We start from the raw sequence: 24,392 nt of genomic DNA, 5'->3' as shown, positions 1-24,392 counted from the left end.
ATGGAGCAACAAATGCAACAGTTAATGACGGCTATGCAGTCTATGTCGTTAGAATTGCAAGCTATTAAGCAAGACAATGCCCAATTAAGACAACAAGTGACACGTGCCTTTTCTGAGACCCCCCCAGTTTCATTAAACATGGGCAAGTTCGATGGGGAGCCTCATAAACTTAAGGAATTTCTAGATAGTTGCACAGTACAATTTACGTTTAAACCTCGATTCTTTCCAACTGAAAAAGACAAGGTGGGATTTCTCATTTCTCATCTCTCTGGTCCGGCCTTAGCCTGGGCGACTCCTTTGGTTACCTCGGGGAATGCAGTATTGGATTCCTACCCCGCTTTCGTGAATAGCCTGAGATCAATGTTTAGTCGTTAGGAGATATCAGTGTCAATACAAGAGAAACTTCTTGATCTCCGACAAGGTAATAAGGACCTTCTCTGGTACATCACTCAGTTTAAACAGTTGTCCTCAGAACTAGGATGGCCGGATGATGGTCTTCTCACATTGTTCCGCCGAGGTCTTTCTGAGGAACTGAAGGATGAGGTTTCCAAAGTTCCACGTCCCGCCAACCTGGCTGACATGATTACTTTGTCCATGCAAATTGAGTACCGACTTCTTGAAAGAGAACATGAAAGAAAAAAGTCTAAAGGAAGTCAAACTCATTCTGATCTACTGCCCAGTTTTGTTAAGACCCCTTCTGGAGAAGAACCCATGCACAGTGGGTCCATCAAGGGCCCATTAACTAACACAGAAAGAGAACGACGGAAGACATTGGGCCTCTGTATGTATTGTGGCTCCTCATCGCATATATTGCGTGATTGTCCTACAGTTCCACCACGCAGACCCAAGCCACAGGTGGCGGGAAACGACAAAACCCTGCCATACAGGGAACCACGGTAGGGGTATCAGATCACAGTTCCCCACATATTTTTGGGCTGTCTCCGGATTCACCTATATGCAACCATTCAATGATTGTATTAGCTATTACCTTCAGTCTCCCAGGGAAGATAATACAAAACATTCCTGCTCTGCTCGACTGCGGGGCAGTGGGTAACTTTTTGGATGATCAGTGGGCGGCCACTCATGGCATCGCAAGGACACTTAAGACTTGTTCCACCCCAATCCAGAGTGTGGATGGTAGTCCCTTGGTTTCCGGGCTGATTAGAGAACATACCCATCGTGTGTTGTGTCTAATTGCTTCACATAAGGAGAGTCTAACTTTCGATCTGATTAAGACGGCACACTTACCGGTTAATGTAGGACTCCCTTGGCTTCGTACCCACAATCCATATATCAATTGGACGGCTGGAACGATTTTCTTAGGTTCAGAATATTGCTTAGCCCATTGCATTTCCCAAGAAGCAGTTGGTATACAGATCCCTCCAGAAACCTCTCAGATCCCCATAACTTCTTCTATTAATCAGTTGAATACTGTGCCTGAGTGTCATCAGCCTTTCCACAAAGCCTTTTCGAAACCCTTATTTCCCTCCTTACCACCGCACCGTCGTGATGATTGTCTCATCACTCTCCTCCCGGAACAACCTCTCCCATTCGGCCGAATGTATGTCCTTTCCCAAAAGGAAAAGAAGGCTCTTAGAGAATATCTCCAGGCAAATCTTCGGAACGGACTCATAACTGAATCTAAATCCCCTGCGGGGGCTTCACTTTTTTTTATCGCGAAGAAGGATTCAGAAGAATTGCGCCCTTGCATCGATTATCGAGGACTAAACAGAATTACTATTCCCGATAAATACCCGATGCCACTGATTAAAGACATCTTGGAAGCAGTTCGAGGGGCAGAAATATACACCAAACTGGATCTTCGGGGGGCTTACCATCTTATTCGCATCGCCCTCGGAGACGAATGGAAGACAGCTTTCCGCACCCCCTTTGGTCACTATCAGTACCAAGTGATGCCCTTTGGACTAATAAACGCACCAGCAGTGTACCAAAGATTTATGGATCATTTGTTCTCGGACATCCTTCTTCACTTCGTAATCATTTATTTGGACGACATTCTGGTGTTTTCTACCAACAAGAAAGACCATATTCGTCACGTCAATATCGTCCTGGAACGTCTTCAAGCTAATCACCTATATTGCAAGGTCGAGAAATGTGAATTTCATCAAACTCAGATTACTTACCTGGGATTTGTGTTATCAGCCAACGGTATCTCCATGGATCATCGAAAAGTTTCTGCTGTTCTAGACTGGCCCTCTCCCAATTCTGTAAAAGAAGGCCAACGCTTTCTAGGTTTTGCCAACTTCTATCGTAAGTTTATTCCTCGTTACTCCGAGGCTGTTCTACCTATAACTAGATTATTCAAGAAAGGCGTACGTTTCAAGTGGGATGAACCAGCACAACAGGCTTTCCTTAACCTGAAAGAGCTTTTTACTTCAGCATCTATTTTAGTTACTCCTGGTCAGAATCGCCCCTTTATTGTTCAGACTGACACTTCTCATCATGCCCTAGGGGCTGTATTGTTGCAAACTTCAAGATCTGGCGAAGAAAGACCTGTGGCCTATCTCTCGAAGACTTTCACCAGCTCCGAAGAGAATTATTCGGTGCTCGAAAAAGAGCTTCTGGCCATCAAGAAGGCCTTTGAGGAATGGCGACATCTGTTATTGGGATCTCCTTTTCCCATTGTGGTTCGTACAGACCATCAAAACCTAAAGGTGCTTCAACAGGCCCAAACTACCAACAGTAGGCAAGCAAGATGGGCACACTTTTTTCTCCCCTAAAGGATTGAATTCACCTTTATACCAGGGAGTCAGAATCTTCGAGCGGATGCTCTATCCCGTAAGAATCCCCATTCTACAAGATTCTGTTCGGAAAAGATGTTTCCACATGCTCGATTCATATCCAGTGTTGTGGATTTTCTCCAAGCCCTAAAAACCGAAACTACAAATCAACGACAATTGTGCGAAGAACTGGCTAGATCCTACCACCTAACCTGGAACCAAGGTTTATATTTTCATGAGGGTCAAGTACTCATTCCCACGTATCCCTTACAAGTAAAAGTGCTTCGGATGTGTCATGACACCCGGGCAGCTGGTCATCGAGGTATTCAAACTACCCTCGAGTTGATTCAAAGACACCTCTGGTGGCCTACGTTGTTATCGGACGTCACGGATTATGTTAATGCTTGCAGCATCTGCATCCAATCCGAGACTGTACGGTCCCCTCCTTTCGGTTTAATGGCATGCATGCCCATACCAGAAAGACCATGGCAATTAATCTCTACTGATTTAATTGTAGACCTTCCTCCTTCGTCGCAAAGTACCACTATTATGGTCACCATGGATTATTTCACCAAGATGGCACATTTCACCCCTTTACCTAAACTTCCAGGAACGGCTCAGATGGCTAAGATCTTCATCTCTGAAATATTTGCAAGACATGGTCTTCCAGATAAGATCATTTCCGATAGAGGCCCCCAATACATATCGGGTTTCTGGAAAGGGATATGTCAAGCTTTAAACATTGAAAGAGCTCTGAGTTCAGGATATCACCCCCATACCAACAGGCAGATGGAACGTTTGAACCAGACTTTAGAGTGCTATCTCCGCTGTTTTGGGTCGGCAGCTCAAAACAACTGTGTTGAACTCTTACCCTTTGCAGAGTTCGCCTATAATAATGCCAAGCATGCAGCTCTGAAGACCAGCCCCTTCTACTGCTCATATGGTTATCACCCTTCATTTCTTCAGTCTCCTTCGGCAACCTCTTCTCAATTCCCAGGGGTGGACAGCTTGATAGCCGATATCCAAGAAGGCCATCGGACGGCTCGCAGAGATTTGCAAGCAGCGCAGGAGCATGCCAAGAAGAATGCAGATAGACACCGGAGAATTGCACACATTCTTAATCCCGGGACTAAGGTTTGGTTGGCCTCTCGCTTTTTGCCTAGACACCTGATTCCTTCCAAACTGTCTCCGAGATTTTTTGGTCCCTTTGAAGTCTTGGAACAGGTAGGATCTTTAGCAGTACGGTTATCCTTGCCCCCTTCTTGGTCTCGTATCCATCCTGTTTTTCACGTCTCTCAGATCAGGCTGGATGTACCAGACCGTTTCTCCCGGTCCAGCAGTCATCTGCCTCCTCCTATCCTGACTGCATCAGGTCCTGAGTATGAAGTTGCAGATATTTGTGACTCTAGATATCGCCGAGGTCGTCTCCAGTTTCTGGTGGATTGGAAGGGGTATTCCCCTTCTGAACGGACTTGGGAACCGCATCTGGAGTACATGCTCCTATGTTGGTACGTCAATTCTTTCGACTTCACCCGGGTAAACCGGGTTCTCCCCCCTTGAGGAGGGGGCATACTGTCACACCGTTTCGCCGTTGGCAACTACGGCGTCATTGGTCCCTGTGTGGGGTTCTGTTTCCAGGAGAAACGGGGAAAACAAGAAGAACCAGTGTCAACGGTCTAGTCGTTGCACGTTGTCATCAAGATCACGTGACTGATCATCTGACCCCTTTTAAGGAATCCGGAACTCTGTTCCGATGCGTCGCTACTACTATTAGTGGTGCTCCGTAAGTTCGCTCGCGAATAGAAACTACCCAAGTCCAACTGCTTTCTCTAATTTCTGTCCTGTGTTAACGTTCTCTTGTTTCGCTCCTTTCCCTTCCCTTTCTTCCAGCAGCCACGAGAACTCCCTCGTCCTGACTAGCCGAGCCGATCGCTCTGCTCTCTGTATAGGGCGACCCGTCCGCCTAGCGGAAGTAAGTGCATTCCTAGGTTAGAACAGGTTCTCCCTTCTTCCTTCTATTCAGACTTACCATTCTTCCCTTTTCAGTCACATTCCTCTGTGTTGGACTCTCCCCCCATAAACGGCCGGAGAAGTTACATTCCCAAGGTTGTCACGTTTCCAAACCGACGTTAGTATCAGACTTGATACCTGCATTTCATGTACTATCTCCTCAGTCTCCTTTCTCCCACTCACCTGTGCCTCTCATAATATAGATCTCCTGTTCACGCTGCTACCTAAGGAACGAGGGACCCCCATGTTCCACCATTTCCGAAGCAAGTGATCATCCTCAGCAAGACCAAGGATTCCTGTCATCCAGGGTTTTTTTCCCCAGAGGGTTTCCCTGGGTTTCGTGTTCTCCCCTACCAATTCTTATTATTAGGTACAGGGGGGAGCAGGAGTTTCGGGGGGATCCTTCCGACGACCGTTGCAGCTCCAGATCCATTGACACCCGAACAGGTTAGTGTTTTTCCACTACGGAATTCAATTTGAGATTTCCTAGGCTTCTGGCTGGCATTTCCTAACGGAGTATTTACTCTAGGGGTTACAAGGAGTAGTTGGATATTGTCAAAAGAGGAAGCAAAAGTTATAAGAAGGAGAGAAGACAAGAACGAGCCTTGGATGAGGAGAACAGGGTTCACCCTAGTTCCTCGAAGTCAGACACAGTACCTTATTCTTTGAAGAAGCTGGTGCCACGCAGTTGTTCCTGGTAGTTTCCCGCAAACCCACAGTTCCTGGAGCTTCAGTCCTGGGGACAAGAAGTAGGACGTCTGGAGTGAGTTGCACTACCCAGGGATGAGGCCAGCAGCAGCGACAGTGAATAAAAGGTGCACTCCTTTAAAACAGGAGATTCTCTTCAGATGGCTATCTGGACCACTACAGCAGAGTGCAGTGATTTCGACCACGAAGAGGATCCTCTGGGTGTGGGAGATGAGCTGGTTGACCCCACCAGGCTCAAGGGAAGAAGACTCCAGACTGGATCTTCTCTGGTCGTTGAAGGGTAGATAGCTCAGGACTGCAGCAGGGCTTCACCAGGATGGGGTAGTTGCAGCAGCCGTCTTCTTCTCCGCTTCTCTTCGGTTACTTTCAGTTCCAGCCCAAGAGTCCTGCCTTTTATGCGAAAATCCCCCATTCACACAGCCTGTCTGTCAATCACGCAGCAGGTGGGTTGTCCAGCCCAGACAACCACCTCAGCCAATCATGGCAAAGTGCGACTTGGGTTTCCTAGGATACCCTGTACAGGGGGTGACTACACCCCTCCCTCACATTCAGCCCACCTAGACACCCAGGAGCCAAGAGGAGGGCTTCTTTGCAGAAGCCTGCCAAAAGAGGGTGAACAAAGAAGGCAAACCTGGTTTGCCGCGCAAAGTAAAACCTAAGAAGGACTTTAACAAAAAGAAATGGTGAATAAACCCGACCGGAGCCAAAAGAAAGAACATTTGGTCAAGCGGGTTTATGTTTGAGGCTACTATAATAGACTGGAACAATACCACGTTTATGTTATATAATCGCGGAAGAAAAGGTAGGGTAGATACCACTGCCACCAGCCAAGTCTAAATGTTAAAAGAGAAAAACAAAGCTCAGAGAGGCATAGACAAAAAGGGATAGTAATTAACACCTTCCAGTACTCCATGTAAGATGGTGTGCACTGGGTCTGTAGTTTTAAAGTGACTATGTAAAGTTAATGGCAACTTTACCTACTTCTGGGTTACGGTAGGCAGCCCCAGAAAAATGGAGTCAGAGGGAAGTCTCAAAGACAACCCTGTGTTACTGCACTGAAGGTGCTGTGTAACACACACAAAACTGGGGATCATGGACTGGTGTGCTCCAGAGCCCAAGATCACACACACAGTATAAATACACATGGCAAAACACAGGTAAGAGCGGGGAAAAAGGCTCACACTCTTACCAAGTAGAAAAGATAAACTCCAGAGATCCAGCAAAGCTGCTGGGGGACTCACTAGGTGAGGGAAAGTAGCCATAGAATGAGAATTCTCCCTAACAGCCAGTATGGGGTGATTCTCTTGTGTCGTATGCTGGTATCTTGGAAGAACTGCCTTAGTTCCTGACTAGTAAATGGCAGCCCATTGTCGCTCTTTATTTTTGCTGGGATTCCGTACGTTGCAAATATTTTCTCCAGCGCCAGGATCATTGTTTCAGAGCTGGTGGACGTCACATGTTCAACCTCCGGGTAGCGACTGAATTCATCCATGAGGACCAGCAGATATCCTTCCCCTGCGATGGTGCAGTAGTCTTTGCTGACAGATTCTCACCTCGTGTTGTTCCGTGGGGTGCTGATGATTGGTTCCGGGTTTGCAGCCTTTCTGGCGGATTGGCAGGCTGCACAGGATTCTATGAGGTCCATTACCCTTTGTTGCATGCGGGGCATCCACATCCGGGACCTAAAATACAAGGTTGTTTTCGCAATCCCCTGGTGCCCACTATGGGATAGCCTGAGTGCTCTCTCTTCTAGCGTTGTTGGTAATATGATTCGGTGTCCTTTCAACACTACCCCTTTGCGCTCTACCGTCAGCTTGTGGCGGATCCCAAATTGGGCTTGTAGTTTCTCCTGCGCCGCTTTCGTTTGTCGGGCCTCCGTGGCTAGGAAGTTTTTCCAGTCGCCGGTCTGGACGGCCTAAGCGGTTTGGGTCAATATGGTTTCTGCCTTGGTTTCGTCTGCAATTTCCTGTAGCGTGAGCGCTCGGGGCCGGGCGCATGCGACGGCGTGACACACGTGTTCATCGGTCTCTGCCGCGTGCCATTTTTCCTGTTGTAGGATTGTAGTTGTAACATCCACTTCTCGATTCTTGCCGGGGGATATGGTGCTGAGCCTCTGAAGATGGGAATGAGAGGTTTGTGGTCTGTGAACACCTTAGCTGTTTTCCCCAAAAGGTACACCTTGAAGTGTCGTCACCTCCAGAGGATTGCCAGCACCTCCTTTTCAATATGTGCGTAGTTCTGTTCCATTTTGGTCAATGCACAGCTTGCAAAGGCAATGGGGTGCACGTTTCCCCGTCAATGTACGCCATTGTTGTGGGTGTGGACAGCGAGTCCTTCAGCGAGTCCATCATTTGCTGGAATGCCTGTTGGTGTTGATGTGACCATTCCCACTTCTGGTCTTTCTTCGTGAGTTCACGGAGGGGCTTGCCAGGGTAGCAAGGTCCGGGATGAACCTGGCACAATATGTTGAGGATATTCCAAAATTCAAATGCTTGTATCTCATCAGGCCGAGGTGGGAGAAGAATGTGGTGATATATCTTGACTCCTTCGCTAGCCGGAGTTGGTGGTACCCTGACCTGAGGTCGAGCTTGCTGAACAGTGTGGCGCCCGTCATGTCGACGATAAGTTATTCAGTGGTTGGCTTGATGTGCCACTCTCTCCCGATTGCTGCATTTGGGAGCCTCATTTCTATGCAGATTCTCACAGCAGGTTGTTTGGGTTTTTGCGCCACTACCATGGGGGATACCCACAGAGTCGGTCCTGAAGTCTTCTCTATGATGCCGGCTTTTCTAGTTTTTCAAGCTCTTTTTTGACGGCCTCCCTCATGTGGAAGGGTACCCGGCGATGTTGCACGGCTTTGGGCTCTATGGTGGGGTCAATGTGCAGTTTGATAGACCTGCCTCGCAGGCAGCCAATGCCCTGGAACACGTGGTGATGCTTTCTGAGCAGGTCGTCCATCTCTGTAGGTTGGATGCTGAATGCAAAGTGGATTAGTCGTAGTTTTTCCACTATTCTGCAGATAAGGAGAGTTTCGCAGCCAGCGTCTACTATATAAATTCTTGTTCGGCCGGCTGTTTAATTGTGGGAGAGGTCGGATCGGAAGATCCTTGCACCGGCAGCGGTTTCTTACAGCCATAGGCGAAAAGCTGTACCCTCCTGTCTTGGAGTGTTGGTCTTGGGCTGAGCTTGTTGAATGCTGCCACTGGCATCACGTTGTCGGTTGCCCCTCTATCATTGACTACTTTAATGGGTTTTCCGTCCGAGATGACGGTGCAGGAGGGCCTTTTCCGTTGTTTGGTTTTCTTCCTGAGTCTGGACTTTCGTGGTTCTACTGCTGAAATTAGATGCACTCGGTGTATCTTCTTGCCTGCCTTCTTTCATTTTTCTCTCTCGCGCCTGTCGGGTGAGGCACTGTCATCGATGTCTTTGCTTTTGCTGCTGTTTGGTGATCTTTGTACAGCTCCTGCTCTCCCATTTCTGCCTGGCTGGCGAGGGGATTCTGGTGGTGCAAATTTTCTTCGGTGCTCCTGCGGCTGTTGTGGCGTCTGCTCACGATCTCTTCCACTTGGTGGGTGTAAGCAGACTGCTGCGTAGTGGTTGAGGTGGTTACACTTTTGGCATATGTGGAACCCCATGCGGGGCATGGTTCCCCTCAGTGCCATGTGCCCCCGCACCATTTACAGGAGCTGTCTCGTCCTTGAGGCTGGTAGGGTCGGGGGGAAGGGAGGGTTTGAGCTCTTGCCTCCTTGATCTCGGGTGTTTTGATGTCTCTTGATGGCTGCCACTTCCTTGCTTTTCTGGGGGTTGTCCAGCGGTAGACGTTGAATCACGGCTTGTCTCACTTTCGCATTGTCTGGCCATACAAAAGTGAAATCTCTCGTAGTGTGGGTTGAGGTTGGGTTTAAATTTGTTCGTCAGTGCTGCTTTGGCTGTGTCGTAGTTGTCTGCATCGCCATTGTTGGGGAGCGTGTGGAAGAGGCGTAGTGTGGCCATGCCGATGTTAAGTAGGAGAAAAGTGTGCTTCCTTCTGTCCGCGACAATCTCACTGGCCTCGAGATGCAACTCAAATTGTTGTAGCCAGATGCCCCAGCGGATGGCGGCACCCATGGAGAACGGGTCGAATGGCGCCATGAGGGTGGTCAGAGCGGGGTCCGGGCGATCTGGGTTGGGGTTAATGCTCCTCCTGTCTGAGGCGCTTGCTCCTGCCCTCGACAGGCTTGCATTCGTGGTAGACATGGTGTTGCCTGGTTGCTGTTGTGGCAGGTGGACAAATTGCGCAGGGTTTGATTATCAGTTTTCTTTTTCAGGCGCACATGTGAGCACATGCCGATTGGCTGACTTGCAGGCAGTGGGAGCATGATACAGTTCTATCCCTGAGCGCATGTGGGAGCCCTGTGTGCTGTGGGCCTCCTTTGCCTTGTCTTCCTAGGTGATGTCATGCAGTCAATGGCTTAGACCTTCCTCCTTCGTCGCAAAGTACCACTATTATGGTCACCATGGATTATTTCACCAAGATGGCACATTTCACCCCTTTACCTAAACTTCCAGGAACGGCTCAGATGGCTAAGATCTTCATCTCTGAAATATTTGCAAGACATGGTCTTCCAGATAAGATCATTTCCGATAGAGGCCCCCAATACATATCGGGTTTCTGGAAAGGGATATGTCAAGCTTTAAACATTGAAAGAGCTCTGAGTTCAGGATATCACCCCCATACCAACAGGCAGATGGAACGTTTGAACCAGACTTTAGAGTGCTATCTCCGCTGTTTTGGGTCGGCAGCTCAAAACAACTGTGTTGAACTCTTACCCTTTGCAGAGTTCGCCTATAATAATGCCAAGCATGCAGCTCTGAAGACCAGCCCCTTCTACTGCTCATATGGTTATCACCCTTCATTTCTTCAGTCTCCTTCGGCAACCTCTTCTCAATTCCCAGGGGTGGACAGCTTGATAGCCGATATCCAAGAAGGCCATCGGACGGCTCGCAGAGATTTGCAAGCAGCGCAGGAGCATGCCAAGAAGAATGCAGATAGACACCGGAGAATTGCACACATTCTTAATCCCGGGACTAAGGTTTGGTTGGCCTCTCGCTTTTTGCCTAGACACCTGATTCCTTCCAAACTGTCTCCGAGATTTTTTGGTCCCTTTGAAGTCTTGGAACAGGTAGGATCTTTAGCAGTACGGTTATCCTTGCCCCCTTCTTGGTCTCGTATCCATCCTGTTTTTCACGTCTCTCAGATCAGGCTGGATGTACCAGACCGTTTCTCCCGGTCCAGCAGTCATCTGCCTCCTCCTATCCTGACTGCATCAGGTCCTGAGTATGAAGTTGCAGATATTTGTGACTCTAGATATCGCCGAGGTCGTCTCCAGTTTCTGGTGGATTGGAAGGGGTATTCCCCTTCTGAACGGACTTGGGAACCGCATCTGGAGTACATGCTCCTATGTTGGTACGTCAATTCTTTCGACTTCACCCGGGTAAACCGGGTTCTCCCCCCTTGAGGAGGGGGCATACTGTCACACCGTTTCGCCGTTGGCAACTACGGCGTCATTGGTCCCTGTGTGGGGTTCTGTTTCCAGGAGAAACGGGGAAAACAAGAAGAACCAGTGTCAACGGTCTAGTCGTTGCACGTTGTCATCAAGATCACGTGACTGATCATCTGACCCCTTTTAAGGAATCCGGAACTCTGTTCCGATGCGTCGCTACTACTATTAGTGGTGCTCCGTAAGTTCGCTCGCGAATAGAAACTACCCAAGTCCAACTGCTTTCTCTAATTTCTGTCCTGTGTTAACGTTCTCTTGTTTCGCTCCTTTCCCTTCCCTTTCTTCCAGCAGCCACGAGAACTCCCTCGTCCTGACTAGCCGAGCCGATCGCTCTGCTCTCTGTATAGGGCGACCCGTCCGCCTAGCGGAAGTAAGTGCATTCCTAGGTTAGAACAGGTTCTCCCTTCTTCCTTCTATTCAGACTTACCATTCTTCCCTTTTCAGTCACATTCCTCTGTGTTGGACTCTCCCCCCATAAACGGCCGGAGAAGTTACATTCCCAAGGTTGTCACGTTTCCAAACCGACGTTAGTATCAGACTTGATACCTGCATTTCATGTACTATCTCCTCAGTCTCCTTTCTCCCACTCACCTGTGCCTCTCATAATATAGATCTCCTGTTCACGCTGCTACCTAAGGAACGAGGGACCCCCATGTTCCACCATTTCCGAAGCAAGTGATCATCCTCAGCAAGACCAAGGATTCCTGTCATCCAGGGTTTTTTTCCCCAGAGGGTTTCCCTGGGTTTCGTGTTCTCCCCTACCAATTCTTATTATTAGGTACAGGGGGGAGCAGGAGTTTCGGGGGGATCCTTCCGACGACCGTTGCAGCTCCAGATCCATTGACACCCGAACAGGTTAGTGTTTTTCCACTACGGAATTCAATTTGAGATTTCCTAGGCTTCTGGCTGGCATTTCCTAACGGAGTATTTACTCTAGGGGTTACAAGGAGTAGTTGGATATTGTCAAAAGAGGAAGCAAAAGTTATAAGAAGGAGAGAAGACAAGAACGAGCCTTGGATGAGGAGAACAGGGTTCACCCTAGTTCCTCGAAGTCAGACACAGTACCTTATTCTTTGAAGAAGCTGGTGCCACGCAGTTGTTCCTGGTAGTTTCCCGCAAACCCACAGTTCCTGGAGCTTCAGTCCTGGGGACAAGAAGTAGGACGTCTGGAGTGAGTTGCACTACCCAGGGATGAGGCCAGCAGCAGCGACAGTGAATAAAAGGTGCACTCCTTTAAAACAGGAGATTCTCTTCAGATGGCTATCTGGACCACTACAGCAGAGTGCAGTGATTTCGACCACGAAGAGGATCCTCTGGGTGTGGGAGATGAGCTGGTTGACCCCACCAGGCTCAAGGGAAGAAGACTCCAGACTGGATCTTCTCTGGTCGTTGAAGGGTAGATAGCTCAGGACTGCAGCAGGGCTTCACCAGGATGGGGTAGTTGCAGCAGCCGTCTTCTTCTCCGCTTCTCTTCGGTTACTTTCAGTTCCAGCCCAAGAGTCCTGCCTTTTATGCGAAAATCCCCCATTCACACAGCCTGTCTGTCAATCACGCAGCAGGTGGGTTGTCCAGCCCAGACAACCACCTCAGCCAATCATGGCAAAGTGCGACTTGGGTTTCCTAGGATACCCTGTACAGGGGGTGACTACACCCCTCCCTCACATTCAGCCCACCTAGACACCCAGGAGCCAAGAGGAGGGCTTCTTTGCAGAAGCCTGCCAAAAGAGGGTGAACAAAGAAGGCAAACCTGGTTTGCCGCGCAAAGTAAAACCTAAGAAGGACTTTAACAAAAAGAAATGGTGAATAAACCCGACCGGAGCCAAAAGAAAGAACATTTGGTCAAGCGGGTTTATGTTTGAGGCTACTATAATAGACTGGAACAATACCACGTTTATGTTATATAATCGCGGAAGAAAAGGTAGGGTAGATACCACTGCCACCAGCCAAGTCTAAATGTTAAAAGAGAAAAACAAAGCTCAGAGAGGCATAGACAAAAAGGGATAGTAATTAACACCTTCCAGTACTCCATGTAAGATGGTGTGCACTGGGTCTGTAGTTTTAAAGTGACTATGTAAAGTTAATGGCAACTTTACCTACTTCTGGGTTACGGTAGGCAGCCCCAGAAAAATGGAGTCAGAGGGAAGTCTCAAAGACAACCCTGTGTTACTGCACTGAAGGTGCTGTGTAACACACACAAAACTGGGGATCATGGACTGGTGTGCTCCAGAGCCCAAGATCACACACACAGTATAAATACACATGGCAAAACACAGGTAAGAGCGGGGAAAAAGGCTCACACTCTTACCAAGTAGAAAAGATAAACTCCAGAGATCCAGCAAAGCTGCTGGGGGACTCACTAGGTGAGGGAAAGTAGCCATAGAATGAGAATTCTCCCTAACAGCCAGTATGGGGTGATTCTCTTGTGTCGTATGCTGGTATCTTGGAAGAACTGCCTTAGTTCCTGACTAGTAAATGGCAGCCCATTGTCGCTCTTTATTTTTGCTGGGATTCCGTACGTTGCAAATATTTTCTCCAGCGCCAGGATCATTGTTTCAGAGCTGGTGGACGTCACATGTTCAACCTCCGGGTAGCGACTGAATTCATCCATGAGGACCAGCAGATATCCTTCCCCTGCGATGGTGCAGTAGTCTTTGCTGACAGATTCTCACCTCGTGTTGTTCCGTGGGGTGCTGATGATTGGTTCCGGGTTTGCAGCCTTTCTGGCGGATTGGCAGGCTGCACAGGATTCTATGAGGTCCATTACCCTTTGTTGCATGCGGGGCATCCACATCCGGGACCTAAAATACAAGGTTGTTTTCGCAATCCCCTGGTGCCCACTATGGGATAGCCTGAGTGCTCTCTCTTCTAGCGTTGTTGGTAATATGATTCGGTGTCCTTTCAACACTACCCCTTTGCGCTCTACCGTCAGCTTGTGGCGGATCCCAAATTGGGCTTGTAGTTTCTCCTGCGCCGCTTTCGTTTGTCGGGCCTCCGTGGCTAGGAAGTTTTTCCAGTCGCCGGTCTGGACGGCCTAAGCGGTTTGGGTCAATATGGTTTCTGCCTTGGTTTCGTCTGCAATTTCCTGTAGCGTGAGCGCTCGGGGCCGGGCGCATGCGACGGCGTGACACACGTGTTCATCGGTCTCTGCCGCGTGCCATTTTTCCTGTTGTAGGATTGTAGTTGTAACATCCACTTCTCGATTCTTGCCGGGGGATATGGTGCTGAGCCTCTGAAGATGGGAATGAGAGGTTTGTGGTCTGTGAACACCTTAGCTGTTTTCCCCAAAAGGTACACCTTGAAGTGTCGTCACCTCCAGAGGATTGCCAGCACCTCCTTTTCAATATGTGCGTAGTTCTGTTCCATTTTGGTCAATGCACAGCTTGCAAAGGCAATGGGGTGCACGTTTCCCCGTCAATGTACGCCATTGTTGTGGGTGTGGACAGCGAGTCCTTCAGCGAGTCCATCATTTGCTGGAATGCCTGTTGGTGTTGATGTGACCATTCCCACTTCTGGTCTTTCTTCGTGAGTTCACGGAGGGGCTTGCCAGGGTAGCAAGGTCCGGGATGAACCTGGCACAATATGTTGAGGATATTCCAAAATTCAAATGCTTGTATCTCATCAGGCCGAGGTGGGAGAAGAATGTGGTGATATATCTTGACTCCTTCGCTAGCCGGAGTTGGTGGTACCCTGACCTGAGGTCGAGCTTGCTGAACAGTGTGGCGCCCGTCATGTCGACGATAAGTTATTCAGTGGTTGGCTTGATGTGCCACTCTCTCCCGATTGCTGCATTTGGGAGCCTCATTTCTATGCAGATTCTCACAGCAGGTTGTTTGGGTTTTTGCGCCACTACCATGGGGGATACCCACAGAGTCGGTCCTGAAGTCTTCTCTATGATGCCGGCTTTTCTAGTTTTTCAAGCTCTTTTTTGACGGCCTCCCTCATGTGGAAGGGTACCCGGCGATGTTGCACGGCTTTGGGCTCTATGGTGGGGTCAATGTGCAGTTTGATAGACCTGCCTCGCAGGCAGCCAATGCCCTGGAACACGTGGTGATGCTTTCTGAGCAGGTCGTCCATCTCTGTAGGTTGGATGCTGAATGCAAAGTGGATTAGTCGTAGTTTTTCCACTATTCTGCAGATAAGGAGAGTTTCGCAGCCAGCGTCTACTATATAAATTCTTGTTCGGCCGGCTGTTTAATTGTGGGAGAGGTCGGATCGGAAGATCCTTGCACCGGCAGCGGTTTCTTACAGCCATAGGCGAAAAGCTGTACCCTCCTGTCTTGGAGTGTTGGTCTTGGGCTGAGCTTGTTGAATGCTGCCACTGGCATCACGTTGTCGGTTGCCCCTCTATCATTGACTACTTTAATGGGTTTTCCGTCCGAGATGACGGTGCAGGAGGGCCTTTTCCGTTGTTTGGTTTTCTTCCTGAGTCTGGACTTTCGTGGTTCTACTGCTGAAATTAGATGCACTCGGTGTATCTTCTTGCCTGCCTTCTTTCATTTTTCTCTCTCGCGCCTGTCGGGTGAGGCACTGTCATCGATGTCTTTGCTTTTGCTGCTGTTTGGTGATCTTTGTACAGCTCCTGCTCTCCCATTTCTGCCTGGCTGGCGAGGGGATTCTGGTGGTGCAAATTTTCTTCGGTGCTCCTGCGGCTGTTGTGGCGTCTGCTCACGATCTCTTCCACTTGGTGGGTGTAAGCAGACTGCTGCGTAGTGGTTGAGGTGGTTACACTTTTGGCATATGTGGAACCCCATGCGGGGCATGGTTCCCCTCAGTGCCATGTGCCTCCGCACCATTTACAGGAGCTGTCTCGTCCTTGAGGCTGGTAGGGTCGGGGGGAAGGGAGGGTTTGAGCTCTTGCCTCCTTGATCTCGGGTGTTTTGATGTCTCTTGATGGCTGCCACTTCCTTGCTTTTCTGGGGGTTGTCCAGCGGTAGACGTTGAATCACGGCTTGTCTCACTTTCGCATTGTCTGGCCATACAAAAGTGAAATCTCTCGTAGTGTGGGTTGAGGTTGGGTTTAAATTTGTTCGTCAGTGCTGCTTTGGCTGTGTCGTAGTTGTCTGCATCGCCATTGTTGGGGAGCGTGTGGAAGAGGCGTAGTGTGGCCATGCCGATGTTAAGTAGGAGAAAAGTGTGCTTCCTTCTGTCCGCGACAATCTCACTGGCCTCGAGATGCAACTCAAATTGTTGTAGCCAGATGCCCCAGCGGATGGCGGCACCCATGGAGAACGGGTCGAATGGCGCCATGAGGGTGGTCAGAGCGGGGTCCGGGCGATCTGGGTTGGGGTTAATGCTCCTCCTGTCTGAGGCGCTTGCTCCTGCCCTCGACAGGCTTGCATTCGTGGTAGACATGGTGTTGCCTGGTTGCTGTTGTGGCAGGTGGACAAATTGCGCAGGGTTTGATTATCAGTTTTCTTTTTCAGGCGCACATGTGAGCACATGCCGATTGGCTGACTTGCAGGCAGTGGGAGCATGATACAGTTCTATCCCTGAGCGCATGTGGGAGCCCTGTGTGCTGTGGGCCTCCTTTGCCTTGTCTTCCTAGGTGATGTCATGCAGTCAATGGCTTAGACCTTCCTCCTTCGTCGCAAAGTACCACTATTATGGTCACCATGGATTATTTCACCAAGATGGCACATTTCACCCCTTTACCTAAACTTCCAGGAACGGCTCAGATGGCTAAGATCTTCATCTCTGAAATATTTGCAAGACATGGTCTTCCAGATAAGATCATTTCCGATAGAGGCCCCCAATACATATCGGGTTTCTGGAAAGGGATATGTCAAGCTTTAAACATTGAAAGAGCTCTGAGTTCAGGATATCACCCCCATACCAACAGGCAGATGGAACGTTTGAACCAGACTTTAGAGTGCTATCTCCGCTGTTTTGGGTCGGCAGCTCAAAACAACTGTGTTGAACTCTTACCCTTTGCAGAGTTCGCCTATAATAATGCCAAGCATGCAGCTCTGAAGACCAGCCCCTTCTACTGCTCATATGGTTATCACCCTTCATTTCTTCAGTCTCCTTCGGCAACCTCTTCTCAATTCCCAGGGGTGGACAGCTTGATAGCCGATATCCAAGAAGGCCATCGGACGGCTCGCAGAGATTTGCAAGCAGCGCAGGAGCATGCCAAGAAGAATGCAGATAGACACCGGAGAATTGCACACATTCTTAATCCCGGGACTAAGGTTTGGTTGGCCTCTCGCTTTTTGCCTAGACACCTGATTCCTTCCAAACTGTCTCCGAGATTTTTTGGTCCCTTTGAAGTCTTGGAACAGGTAGGATCTTTAGCAGTACGGTTATCCTTGCCCCCTTCTTGGTCTCGTATCCATCCTGTTTTTCACGTCTCTCAGATCAGGCTGGATGTACCAGACCGTTTCTCCCGGTCCAGCAGTCATCTGCCTCCTCCTATCCTGACTGCATCAGGTCCTGAGTATGAAGTTGCAGATATTTGTGACTCTAGATATCGCCGAGGTCGTCTCCAGTTTCTGGTGGATTGGAAGGGGTATTCCCCTTCTGAACGGACTTGGGAACCGCATCTGGAGTACATGCTCCTATGTTGGTACGTCAATTCTTTCGACTTCACCCGGGTAAACCGGGTTCTCCCCCCTTGAGGAGGGGGCATACTGTCACACCGTTCCGCCGTTGGCAACTACGGCGTCATTGGTCCCTGTGTGGGGTTCTGTTTCCAGGAGAAACGGGGAAAACAAGAAGAACCAGTGTCAACGGTCTAGTCGTTGCACGTTGTCATCAAGATCACGTGACTGATCATCTGACCCCTTTTAAGGAATCCGGAACTCTGTTCCGATGCGTCGCTACTACTATTAGTGGTGCTCCGTAAGTTCGCTCGCGAATAGAAACTACCCAAGTCCAACTGCTTTCTCTAATTTCTGTCCTGTGTTAACGTTCTCTTGTTTCGCTCCTTTCCCTTCCCTTTCTTCCAGCAGCCACGAGAACTCCCTCGTCCTGACTAGCCGAGCCGATCGCTCTGCTCTCTGTATAGGGCGACCCGTCCGCCTAGCGGAAGTAAGTGCATTCCTAGGTTAGAACAGGTTCTCCCTTCTTCCTTCTATTCAGACTTACCATTCTTCCCTTTTCAGTCACATTCCTCTGTGTTGGACTCTCCCCCCATAAACGGCCGGAGAAGTTACATTCCCAAGGTTGTCACGTTTCCAAACCGACGTTAGTATCAGACTTGATACCTGCATTTCATGTACTATCTCCTCAGTCTCCTTTCTCCCACTCACCTGTGCCTCTCATAATATAGATCTCCTGTTCACGCTGCTACCTAAGGAACGAGGGACCCCCATGTTCCACCATTTCCGAAGCAAGTGATCATCCTCAGCAAGACCAAGGATTCCTGTCATCCAGGGTTTTTTTCCCCAGAGGGTTTCCCTGGGTTTCGTGTTCTCCCCTACCAATTCTTATTATTAGGTACAGGGGGGAGCAGGAGTTTCGGGGGGATCCTTCCGACGACCGTTGCAGCTCCAGATCCATTGACACCCGAACAGGTTAGTGTTTTTCCACTACGGAATTCAATTTGAGATTTCCTAGGCTTCTGGCTGGCATTTCCTAACGGAGTATTTACTCTAGGGGTTACAAGGAGTAGTTGGATATTGTCAAAAGAGGAAGCAAAAGTTATAAGAAGGAGAGAAGACAAGAACGAGCCTTGGATGAGGAGAACAGGGTTCACCCTAGTTCCTCGAAGTCAGACACAGTACCTTATTCTTTGAAGAAGCTGGTGCCACGCAGTTGTTCCTGGTAGTTTCCCGCAAACCCACAGTTCCTGGAGCTTCAGTCCTGGGGACAAGAAGTAGGACGTCTGGAGTGAGTTGCACTACCCAGGGATGAGGCCAGCAGCAGCGACAGTGAATAAAAGGTGCACTCCTTTAAAACAGGAGATTCTCTTCAGATGGCTATCTGGACCACTACAGCAGAGTGCAGTGATTTCGACCACGAAGAGGATCCTCTGGGTGTGGGAGATGAGCTGGTTGACCCCACCAGGCTCAAGGGAAGAAGACTCCAGACTGGATCTTCTCTGGTCGTTGAAGGGTAGATAGCTCAGGACTGCAGCAGGGCTTCACCAGGATGGGGTAGTTGCAGCAGCCGTCTTCTTCTCCGCTTCTCTTCGGTTACTTTCAGTTCCAGCCCAAGAGTCCTGCCTTTTATGCGAAAATCCCCCATTCACACAGCCTGTCTGTCAATCACGCAGCAGGTGGGTTGTCCAGCCCAGACAACCACCTCAGCCAATCATGGCAAAGTGCGACTTGGGTTTCCTAGGATACCCTGTACAGGGGGTGACTACACCCCTCCCTCACATTCAGCCCACCTAGACACCCAGGAGCCAAGAGGAGGGCTTCTTTGCAGAAGCCTGCCAAAAGAGGGTGAACAAAGAAGGCAAACCTGGTTTGCCGCGCAAAGTAAAACCTAAGAAGGACTTTAACAAAAAGAAATGGTGAATAAACCCGACCGGAGCCAAAAGAAAGAACATTTGGTCAAGCGGGTTTATGTTTGAGGCTACTATAATAGACTGGAACAATACCACGTTTATGTTATATAATCGCGGAAGAAAAGGTAGGGTAGATACCACTGCCACCAGCCAAGTCTAAATGTTAAAAGAGAAAAACAAAGCTCAGAGAGGCATAGACAAAAAGGGATAGTAATTAACACCTTCCAGTACTCCATGTAAGATGGTGTGCACTGGGTCTGTAGTTTTAAAGTGACTATGTAAAGTTAATGGCAACTTTACCTACTTCTGGGTTACGGTAGGCAGCCCCAGAAAAATGGAGTCAGAGGGAAGTCTCAAAGACAACCCTGTGTTACTGCACTGAAGGTGCTGTGTAACACACACAAAACTGGGGATCATGGACTGGTGTGCTCCAGAGCCCAAGATCACACACACAGTATAAATACACATGGCAAAACACAGGTAAGAGCGGGGAAAAAGGCTCACACTCTTACCAAGTAGAAAAGATAAACTCCAGAGATCCAGCAAAGCTGCTGGGGGACTCACTAGGTGAGGGAAAGTAGCCATAGAATGAGAATTCTCCCTAACAGCCAGTATGGGGTGATTCTCTTGTGTCGTATGCTGGTATCTTGGAAGAACTGCCTTAGTTCCTGACTAGTAAATGGCAGCCCATTGTCGCTCTTTATTTTTGCTGGGATTCCGTACGTTGCAAATATTTTCTCCAGCGCCAGGATCATTGTTTCAGAGCTGGTGGACGTCACATGTTCAACCTCCGGGTAGCGACTGAATTCATCCATGAGGACCAGCAGATATCCTTCCCCTGCGATGGTGCAGTAGTCTTTGCTGACAGATTCTCACCTCGTGTTGTTCCGTGGGGTGCTGATGATTGGTTCCGGGTTTGCAGCCTTTCTGGCGGATTGGCAGGCTGCACAGGATTCTATGAGGTCCATTACCCTTTGTTGCATGCGGGGCATCCACATCCGGGACCTAAAATACAAGGTTGTTTTCGCAATCCCCTGGTGCCCACTATGGGATAGCCTGAGTGCTCTCTCTTCTAGCGTTGTTGGTAATATGATTCGGTGTCCTTTCAACACTACCCCTTTGCGCTCTACCGTCAGCTTGTGGCGGATCCCAAATTGGGCTTGTAGTTTCTCCTGCGCCGCTTTCGTTTGTCGGGCCTCCGTGGCTAGGAAGTTTTTCCAGTCGCCGGTCTGGACGGCCTAAGCGGTTTGGGTCAATATGGTTTCTGCCTTGGTTTCGTCTGCAATTTCCTGTAGCGTGAGCGCTCGGGGCCGGGCGCATGCGACGGCGTGACACACGTGTTCATCGGTCTCTGCCGCGTGCCATTTTTCCTGTTGTAGGATTGTAGTTGTAACATCCACTTCTCGATTCTTGCCGGGGGATATGGTGCTGAGCCTCTGAAGATGGGAATGAGAGGTTTGTGGTCTGTGAACACCTTAGCTGTTTTCCCCAAAAGGTACACCTTGAAGTGTCGTCACCTCCAGAGGATTGCCAGCACCTCCTTTTCAATATGTGCGTAGTTCTGTTCCATTTTGGTCAATGCACAGCTTGCAAAGGCAATGGGGTGCACGTTTCCCCGTCAATGTACGCCATTGTTGTGGGTGTGGACAGCGAGTCCTTCAGCGAGTCCATCATTTGCTGGAATGCCTGTTGGTGTTGATGTGACCATTCCCACTTCTGGTCTTTCTTCGTGAGTTCACGGAGGGGCTTGCCAGGGTAGCAAGGTCCGGGATGAACCTGGCACAATATGTTGAGGATATTCCAAAATTCAAATGCTTGTATCTCATCAGGCCGAGGTGGGAGAAGAATGTGGTGATATATCTTGACTCCTTCGCTAGCCGGAGTTGGTGGTACCCTGACCTGAGGTCGAGCTTGCTGAACAGTGTGGCGCCCGTCATGTCGACGATAAGTTATTCAGTGGTTGGCTTGATGTGCCACTCTCTCCCGATTGCTGCATTTGGGAGCCTCATTTCTATGCAGATTCTCACAGCAGGTTGTTTGGGTTTTTGCGCCACTACCATGGGGGATACCCACAGAGTCGGTCCTGAAGTCTTCTCTATGATGCCGGCTTTTCTAGTTTTTCAAGCTCTTTTTTGACGGCCTCCCTCATGTGGAAGGGTACCCGGCGATGTTGCACGGCTTTGGGCTCTATGGTGGGGTCAATGTGCAGTTTGATAGACCTGCCTCGCAGGCAGCCAATGCCCTGGAACACGTGGTGATGCTTTCTGAGCAGGTCGTCCATCTCTGTAGGTTGGATGCTGAATGCAAAGTGGATTAGTCGTAGTTTTTCCACTATTCTGCAGATAAGGAGAGTTTCGCAGCCAGCGTCTACTATATAAATTCTTGTTCGGCCGGCTGTTTAATTGTGGGAGAGGTCGGATCGGAAGATCCTTGCACCGGCAGCGGTTTCTTACAGCCATAGGCGAAAAGCTGTACCCTCCTGTCTTGGAGTGTTGGTCTTGGGCTGAGCTTGTTGAATGCTGCCACTGGCATCACGTTGTCGGTTGCCCCTCTATCATTGACTACTTTAATGGGTTTTCCGTCCGAGATGACGGTGCAGGAGGGCCTTTTCCGTTGTTTGGTTTTCTTCCTGAGTCTGGACTTTCGTGGTTCTACTGCTGAAATTAGATGCACTCGGTGTATCTTCTTGCCTGCCTTCTTTCATTTTTCTCTCTCGCGCCTGTCGGGTGAGGCACTGTCATCGATGTCTTTGCTTTTGCTGCTGTTTGGTGATCTTTGTACAGCTCCTGCTCTCCCATTTCTGCCTGGCTGGCGAGGGGATTCTGGTGGTGCAAATTTTCTTCGGTGCTCCTGCGGCTGTTGTGGCGTCTGCTCACGATCTCTTCCACTTGGTGGGTGTAAGCAGACTGCTGCGTAGTGGTTGAGGTGGTTACACTTTTGGCATATGTGGAACCCCATGCGGGGCATGGTTCCCCTCAGTGCCATGTGCCTCCGCACCATTTACAGGAGCTGTCTCGTCCTTGAGGCTGGTAGGGTCGGGGGGAAGGGAGGGTTTGAGCTCTTGCCTCCTTGATCTCGGGTGTTTTGATGTCTCTTGATGGCTGCCACTTCCTTGCTTTTCTGGGGGTTGTCCAGCGGTAGACGTTGAATCACGGCTTGTCTCACTTTCGCATTGTCTGGCCATACAAAAGTGAAATCTCTCGTAGTGTGGGTTGAGGTTGGGTTTAAATTTGTTCGTCAGTGCTGCTTTGGCTGTGTCGTAGTTGTCTGCATCGCCATTGTTGGGGAGCGTGTGGAAGAGGCGTAGTGTGGCCATGCCGATGTTAAGTAGGAGAAAAGTGTGCTTCCTTCTGTCCGCGACAATCTCACTGGCCTCGAGATGCAACTCAAATTGTTGTAGCCAGATGCCCCAGCGGATGGCGGCACCCATGGAGAACGGGTCGAATGGCGCCATGAGGGTGGTCAGAGCGGGGTCCGGGCGATCTGGGTTGGGGTTAATGCTCCTCCTGTCTGAGGCGCTTGCTCCTGCCCTCGACAGGCTTGCATTCGTGGTAGACATGGTGTTGCCTGGTTGCTGTTGTGGCAGGTGGACAAATTGCGCAGGGTTTGATTATCAGTTTTCTTTTTCAGGCGCACATGTGAGCACATGCCGATTGGCTGACTTGCAGGCAGTGGGAGCATGATACAGTTCTATCCCTGAGCGCATGTGGGAGCCCTGTGTGCTGTGGGCCTCCTTTGCCTTGTCTTCCTAGGTGATGTCATGCAGTCAATGGCTTGAATAGGCAGTTCTGGGCAGATCTGTGTATCCACGTGTGCAGAATGCTTTCAAATAGAGGGATATTGCCTTCAGACTGATAGGGGAGCCTTGGTTTGCTGCCCGTGAGCGTTCGCGAGAAGGCAGAACGTTCATAGTGTTGTACAACATTGAGGCAGTCTTGTGCCAGAGCTCGCATGCATTCGCAGGGTAGTGGAGTGTTCGGGATGCTGATGGAACGTTGAAGGAGCTGTTAAAACAATACGCTCGCGTGCGATTGCGAGGTGATGGAACGTTCGACTTCACTGAACGTTCGGTGGTTCTATGCGACGTGTATCTTCCTACCGGAGCGTGTTGCTGCAGCTTGGTCTGCGTTACAGCAGTCAGATTGAGGTGACAGATTGCAGATGAAAAGGTGCGTGTGGCGGAGAGCCGTCCTCATTGCCAGTGTTCTGTCCGGGTCTCCGGTGGTGAGGAGACTCAATTGGGGCATGCAGACATCATGCCATCAGTGGAGAAGATGTGCCTAAAGAACTTTTGCTTGGTTTTGCTGAATCGGCACTTGTCGATATTGAGCGTCAGACCCGCTCCTTGGACGGCGGCACACGTTGCAAGTAGGGCAGTGTCGTGCTCCTCACGCGACCTCCCAAAGACAAGGATATCGTCATTGTAGTTCAGTGCCCGACGCACCGGCCTGATGTCTTGTCTGATGGCCTCCTGGAAGATCTCAGCCGCCGATAAGATGCCAAAGTTTAGGTGTTTGTAGCGGAAGAGGCCGTCATGGGTTGCAAAGGTGGTTGTTCGGTCTGGGTCTCCGGTGGTGAGGAGACTCGATTGGGGCATGCAGACCCGCACGGGCCGGTGACACGCAGTGCAGGTGAAATAAACCAGGACCAGCGTGTTAAATGCATAAACCCGGACTGACGCTCGATGCGCAGTTCCTGTGATTCCTTCATTCTTCTGGCCCCGCCCCCAGCACGTGAGCTTGGTCACCCGCGATACACGTGACATCATATTCCTCCCAAACTTAGATTGATTTTTTTTCTCTTTAGTCAACAACGATAAACAACAAACGGCATTTTAACATTTTCCACAGTCTTGATTCGGGATGAAGCTCCATTTGATGATACCCCTACGATTATGTCCTCTATGCGTGGTCCTGGGTGTCGTTCTCTCTGGATGGCGGTGTT

The 24,392-nt window shown here is 49.7% G+C and overlaps 1 protein-coding gene across 1 annotated transcript; it reads left to right on the top strand.

Annotated features, from left to right (window-relative positions):
• On the top strand, window positions 1–375 carry LOC138448080 (protein LDOC1-like). The gene has a single exon (XM_069604620.1). The coding sequence runs from the start codon at window positions 1–3 to the stop codon at window positions 373–375; it is 375 nt and encodes a 124-aa protein (XP_069460721.1).
• The last annotated feature ends 24,017 nt before the right edge of the window (window positions 376–24,392 follow it).

This window comes from Ambystoma mexicanum, chromosome 3q (genome assembly GCF_040938575.1).
Source record: "Ambystoma mexicanum isolate Mex_15411 chromosome 3q, UKY_AmexF1_1, whole genome shotgun sequence".
NCBI lineage: Eukaryota > Metazoa > Chordata > Amphibia > Caudata > Ambystomatidae > Ambystoma > Ambystoma mexicanum.
The sequence above is the reverse complement of the archived record's forward strand: the minus strand, read 5'-3'. Positions and strand labels throughout refer to the sequence as shown.

Bases quoted from the DNA above. Each gene is read 5' to 3' on its own strand.
- LOC138448080 (XM_069604620.1), top strand. From the start codon at position 1: ATGGAGCAACAAATGCAACAGTTAATGACGGCTATGCAGTCTATGTCG.